The following is a 6,975-nucleotide window of genomic DNA, read 5'->3' on the forward strand; positions in this document are numbered from 1 at the left end:
GGACTAATGACTGAAGAAGAAAGAAAACAGAGAAATAACCCAAGCCACAGGCACTAGTAAGATCTACTGGTGAATACAATGAAATTAAGTTATAAGAATATCCTGGATGAATTTCAATGTGTGCAAGTGTAATGGAAACTGGTTTTTAAGGTGATGAGCTCCAAACCATCAATTATATACCAGGAAAGGGATCCAGATGTCACTGCAGACTGTTTATAGGTATCTTATGCAGATGAGCTACTCTGACCCTAGGGAGAAATAAAATTCTAGGCATCTTCAAGAAGAGGATTAGAAGCAAAGCTGAAAATCTTATCGTACCTAATCTGCATCTGTATCAGGACAGTACATGCCGTAGCACATGTTTCTGGTGAGTGCACCTCAAGAATGATTTTAAAAGAGTTAAAAAAAAGCCCATAAGAGCAACTGGAAAGGAAATGACAAAATTTTATAAAATCAAGGCTGGGGTATTCAAAGGCTTGTTTACAAATCCAATAATGCTAAACTGAAGTTACTTCCACCCAGGTGGGAATGAAATATAAACTGGTTCATTTATGGAAAATAAAACATAGTGACTACCAATAATAACTACCACTTATTAAGGACTTCCTGTGTGTCAAGTGCTATGTCATAACCCTTCAAATACATTAATCCATTTAAACCTCATAGCAACTCTATGGAACATTACTGTGCTCGATTTATGAAAGAGTTTGAATATTGTGCTTAAAATTTTGAGGGGCTACTGAAGGAGTTTAGGCAGAAGAGCTCCATGAACAGATTTTTAAAATAATGCTCTGACAACATTTAGGAGTAAGAACAGGATTAGGGTCTCCTGCAATTAGGAAGATTCTTTTATGACACTATTCCAGTGGTCAGAGAGAATGATGATGCTGGTTAGAAGTTAGGTGTTGGTAGGATGCATGGAGAGGAGAAAACAGAGAGGAGAAAATTTCAGGAGATCCTGTCTTTGGGGTGGAAAGGGGAAGGGAAGTAACTAGGATGACTTTCAGAGTGGAGATGATGAGTGGAGATGATGGTTAAACATGGTAGTTTCATCAGGAATAGATATAGGTTTAAGGGGCAAGGTTAAATTTGCCCCAGTATAGTCTCCTATGTTGGTTTCATATGGGGTAAGACAAAGAAAAGGTGAGCCAGCTTATTTCTATCCCCAACACAGCCTGAAATATGCACATCTGAAGTACAAAATAGAACATATGGTTCTTCTCTTAAATAAATTTTCTTTGCTTTCACTCTATTCCCTACTTGAAGAGGCATCCTCAGATTCATTCAATTCTCTTTCTTGCCTTTGGCTGGAATTCAAGTGGGAGATGAACTACATGGTCAACTGCAGTGTCTTATCAAACCGTTTTTCATGATGTTAGAGGATATTGGATGCAAGGTCTCCAGAAAGAAAAGCCAGTATAAGGGCTCTCTTTCCCAGTCTTTCATGATTTCTGGAGATTTTAGGTAAAGGGGCTCATGGAAATGAAGCCTAGGACTCAGGGTTCCAGGGAGAAGTCATTCTATGTACCTTACAGAGCATTTGGCATTCTCAGTTCATGCTGACAGTGTTGGAAGGATATCAGCAAATATCTTACCTTACACTAAGTCACTGTTCCTCATTGGATCCTTGGGAGCCTAATTCAAGAGTGATTTGAATAACTATAGAGCTGGGTGTATTCAATGTATCACCTTCTCTTCTCTTGACCTGGATTCACTTCTTTGATGGTCAGGCAGTTGTTTCTACATGTCTGCCTTTTAATTTATCTCTACTTTCCATCATTTCTACCTATGCCCTCAGTTCCAGTGTCCTGGGGTAACACTTCTATAGTAGCGAAGAAGAAGGAGGTGGGTGGGGGGAAGTGATGGATGACTCTGAGTAATTGACCAACAGCTAAACATTGGTGGCTTCTGGAGCATTGCTCAGAGGATGAGCACACCAATTATCAACATTTGACAACTGGATCATCACCCCCTCCTTTTCTTTTGTCCATCTTTTTCAGATTCAGACCTTCTTCAATGCCAAAGCCAAACTCCACTGTGACTGAGTTCCTTTTTGAAGGTTTCTCCAGCTTTGGAAGGCAGCACAGGCTAGTCCTCTTTATTGTCTTTCTAACTTTGTACCTGCTAACACTCTCTGGTAATGTCATCATTGTGACCATCATCTGCCTAGACCGTCACCTCCACACCCCCATGTACTTCTTCCTGAGCTTGTTGTCCATCTCAGAGACCTGCTACACTATGGCCATCATTCCCTGCATGCTGTCTGGCCTCCTGAGTCCTCACCAGCCCATTGTTATCCAGGGCTGTGCTGCCCAACTCTTTTTCTATCTCATCTTTGGCATCAACAACTGTTTCCTGCTCACAGCCATGGGGTATGACCGCTATGTGGCTATCTGCAACCCTCTGAGGTACTCAGTTATCATGGGTAAGAGGGCCTGTGTCCAGCTGGCATCTGGATCACTGGGAATTGGCCTGGGCATGGCCATTGTCCAAGTAACATCTGTGTTTGGCCTTCCCGTCTGTGATGACTTTGTCATCTCCCACTTCTTCTGTGATGTGCGACCCCTGCTGAAGTTGGCCTGTGCAGACACAATGGTCAATGAGATTATCAACTTTGTTGTCAGTGTCTGTGTTCTCGTCCTGCCCATGGGCTTAGTCTTCATCTCCTATACCCTCATCATCACCACCATCCTTAAGATTGCTTCAGCCGATGGTAGGAAGAAGGCCTTTGCTACCTGTGCTTCCCATATTACAGTGGTCATCATCCACTATGGCTGTGCCTCCATCATCTACCTGAAGCCCAAGTCCCAGAGTCCCCTGGGGCAGGACAGACTCATCTCAGTGACCTACACTGTCATCACTCCTCTGCTGAACCCTGTCGTGTACAGCCTGAGGAACAAGGACGTCAAAGATGCTCTGTACCGAGCCACAGGTAGAAGGCCATGCTCCCCTTAGTGAGAAAGGTTGTGAAGGTTTTTCTTTGAGTTAATAAATATGTGTTGATTTTAATGCTGTTTTATTACTTCATTTAAACTTTGGGAACAAGAAGAAAAGACTAACTTGAATTGGGTGCTAAAACTGGAGGAATTCATTTGGGCTATTCATGGTTATCTTTGCCTTATTCCAGAAAGATTAGAAAATGGCTTGGCATGCACTTAAGAATATAAAGGAAAGATTTCCATGCCTGCATGTTTCAAACTTACCTGCACTCACACACTTGTGCGCATGGCTATACACACTCTGAGAATATTCTGACTTACATGACCCTGTTAAGAGAGAAAGTCAAATAACTTCTAAAAAGTTAGTGAACTAAGGTTTTGGAAGCCACCTCAGAAAGTCTTTTTTAATTGTTAAGGGTGTAGGAGTAATCTGATATCTTTTTAACAAGTAAGTAAGGAGACACATATGTGTATCCTTTGCTGTGGACAATTGAAGGCTTTCTTGTAATCCATTGTTACTACTTGCTAATATCCCATCAAAGCCTGTGGAATCTTCAACAGCCTGAGCACGTACCTTTTAAGGGAACAGAACTACCCTAACTGATCATTCCTGCAAATAAGGAGCACAAATATGGGAAAGCAACAGAGTGCCACCTACTTAGAACACAGAGGAGGATTGGCCATAGTCCTGAGAGTCCCAGGTGAGAAAACTCAGATAGCAAAAAAGAACATACTGAAATGTTCAACACTTCTCCATCAGGAGTGAAAGTAAGGTTGGAGGGTGGAAGGAGCCAAGCAAAAGTATAGTTGCTGAACTAGGGTATATTGATTACACCTGATAGTGTGTTATAACAGAAGGACTGTACAATCCTGAAGATATTTACTAATGAAAAGAAGTTTAAGTATTGACTTAAGAATTTCCCAATAAGCTCCTAAACCCACAAGAGTTAATTTTCAGAACTTTCTTCTTGGATATTTCCAGTCTCAAACTTCAGTTAAAGCAGCATTTCATTTCTGAACATCACAGAAGGTGAAAGAGTATGCTCTGGTGTAAGGAAGGATCCTCTCTTCTTCATCCTTCTGCTTCATTCTGGTCTTAGTTCCAGAATCCATCTAATCCCAAGGAGTGACCCTACTGAGCAAGATAACACTTGTGAGAGTATCATGAAGTCTTCTGAGTGTTGAGAATGGGAAAAATCAGTGGAAATTAACAAATTCTCTAAATCAAGTTAACATGTCTCTCTTTGCAAAAACACTGGCATATGAAGTCTGACCAGGGATAAAATATATCTTTGCCTTTGTCTCCAGATTTCTAGATATGATAGAGCCAGTTCATTTCTTCAAGGATGGTCAAAGAACACATTATTGAATAAAATTTTGCTTAGTAATTCTGCTTAATCAAGATAAAAGCTTTTGGGTAAAGTTCTGATGGCCAATGTCACACTCTCTTCTGCCTGAAATTGAATTTAGTAATAGCTGTGGTGGGCAGTCTAGATCACCCTGGTTCAGGATCCAGTCACTCATTCCCCCAACTGCTGGGATTGTCGCCAGCTGATAGTTCTCAGAGGAGTCCCTTTTTAGGAATTGTCCTGCTGAAAACTGCCTTCTGCAAGCTCACGCCCCCTCTCGGGGTAGATTGCCTCCATGTCTTGTCTATTTCAGGGTATAAAGACCGGCCCCTTTGAGTCAATTTAGGACAATTGTGACGGGGCCTTCCCACTCCAGAGCTCTTATCTGTGAGATGGTCTGAGGTTTTTGTTGTGACTGCATCAAGGTTCAACTTCTTTCTCCCCAATCCTGTGTCCTTCACTCCCCCACAGATAATGCTGCAGAGAGCACTCCCTAATAAAGCTTTGCACTCAAATAATCTCTGTCACAGAGTCTTTTTCCTAACGACCCTGACCTGAAACATTTTAGGAACTCATTTCTAGAATAGCAATGACACAAGTAGAGAATTCAAAAATTTCGGCCTTGATCTATTCTAGTGAAGGCAGAAGTTCAGTGGCACCTATGTTTTAATTTAAGAAAAACAGTTTCATCCTATCAATATTGAGCTATATTTTCAATTTAGTCAGCAGCAGTGCAGTATATCTTCTTGAAAACTGGTAAAATACAAAATAAAAATTTGAATTTTTCTCAGAATCAGCAAGAAGCTATTCCTTTGTCTTTAAAAATTTCTCCGTAACAATTTCACTTTCATTGCTGCCTGGAGCCATTAGCTCGCAGTGAAATTGCTGACCAGTATCAGTGATATTTGAAAAATTGCAAATAACAAGAAAGACTGGAAGTGAATACATGTGATTCCAATTCTCATGAAGGAAAAGAGTGTGGCTGCTCTAAGTGATATCTGAAGGTGAACTTGATAGTGACCCTGAGGACATTTATAGAGTGAAAGGCTTGCGGTGGGAATGTTGAGGATGTTAATGAAGCATGAGATGGAGACTTGTTAACTGCTCAGAGGTGAGCAGGCAATCTAAGGCAGGGAGACCGCTCCACTCTGTGAGGTTATTCAGGGACCCAGACTGGCAGGTGCCTCTGCCATCCTCAACATAAAGCTTCCATGTCTGGCTTCAAGGAGATGCTCTTGTTGTCCCATTTCCCATTTTATGAGAAGAAGGAAAGAGCAGAGACTTTCTTTAAGTATTCATTTTTCCAACAGAGGCTCTTTTGTCTCAGTCTCTACTCTGGAAGTGGCCAAGGGACTTTGTCATCCATTGGTCACCAGTACAGAACTACTGACTTGATTTTCAGGCAACCAACCCCTAACTATTGGGGCTTCATGACAGTTGGTGGCAGCCAGTTTGGGGCAACTGTTATGGGAGAGAAAATTTTTGTCTAGGGACTGGCTGAGATAGATTTGTAAGAGATAGATGGTGACAGAGGAGGCTCCAAGGATGAGACTGGTGTGAGTTATTTCTATCCCAATCATCTTTATAACATATATTCTCCCTTTATAGCATAGATGGAAGGTATCCCATGTATCTTGAAGTAAAATGAAACCTTAATAAATAACATATTTTGGGGGTCCATGAAATACTCAAGGCCTAACTCTGTATCCCACATTCCCTCTGGAACAGGAGATATATAAATATCAAGAAGAAAATGGGTAGAAATAGTAGGCACAGGTCTGAGGCAAATCTGGAATACACATCCATGGAAGAGCAAAGTGACAATATGTTGCCTCTTTCCCTAGTGCTGTCCCTAAGCCTCCAACATGATTATCTCCATGGGGGGCAAAGACTGGGTCTCATACTAATGCTAAAAGTCCCTAAATTTTCATAAATCTTTGCAATTTACAGAGAATTTCTGAATACAGCCTTTTCCTTGATTCTTTGAAGAATCCTAGGGAGTAGACAAGATAACAATTATCATTCTTATTTTACAAATGAAATACTAAGGCCCATGGAGATATAGGATATTTTCCCAAATCACAAACCTAGAAAGTAGAAGAGTAAGGATCTGGTTTCATGTCTTCTCATTTTTGGCTTCAGCCCTTTCTAGTGGATGGCATTATAAGAGGAGAAACAATATTCACTTCATGAGAGAAGCCTGGCCTTCCAATTAATGTTGTGAGGACATAAAATTAAAGGGAAAACAAACAAACCAAACATGCCTAGTTCCTTTGTCTGAGATCTTCTTCAGTCTGGGACTGTTTGCAGAGCTGAAGGGTCTGATTATTCTTATTCACTGAAAATCTCCACAACACCTAATTCAGGTGCTGTATAAAGGATATTCAAGATTTAAGTTCAGGAGATATTAGGGGGGTAAAGCAATCACAGAGGAATCCTAGACTGAGCTTCATCACCAGGGCCGTATTGCCCAAGACTGACCCAGATTTTGCCAAGAACCAGAGCTCAGAGATAACTAAGTTGAAGAGAGAGCAGAGTTATGAACCTCACAAGCACCCAATCATTTCTTCTCATTCCTGCATAATACTTACAATGGTCAAGGAAAAACATTGCTAATCTAGAACATGGTTCTTGCTCCTAGAAGCAAAAAAGAAACTAACAAGACTTGAGAACTTAGAAGCACCGTG

General features: G+C 41.0%; 1 protein-coding gene across 1 annotated transcript; it reads left to right on the top strand.

The window, feature by feature from the left end:
• The first annotated feature begins 1,989 nt into the window (after positions 1-1,989).
• LOC119512547 (olfactory receptor 10J3) lies at positions 1,990-2,955 on the top strand. Its single transcript, XM_037807289.1, has one exon. It carries the CDS (start codon positions 2,017-2,019, stop codon positions 2,953-2,955), a length of 939 nt encoding a protein of 312 aa, XP_037663217.1. The 5' UTR covers positions 1,990-2,016.
• Positions 2,956-6,975: the final 4,020 nt, after the last annotated feature.

The sequence above is a fragment of the Choloepus didactylus genome, chromosome 2, assembly GCF_015220235.1.
Source record: "Choloepus didactylus isolate mChoDid1 chromosome 2, mChoDid1.pri, whole genome shotgun sequence".
Taxonomy (NCBI): domain Eukaryota; kingdom Metazoa; phylum Chordata; class Mammalia; order Pilosa; family Megalonychidae; genus Choloepus; species Choloepus didactylus.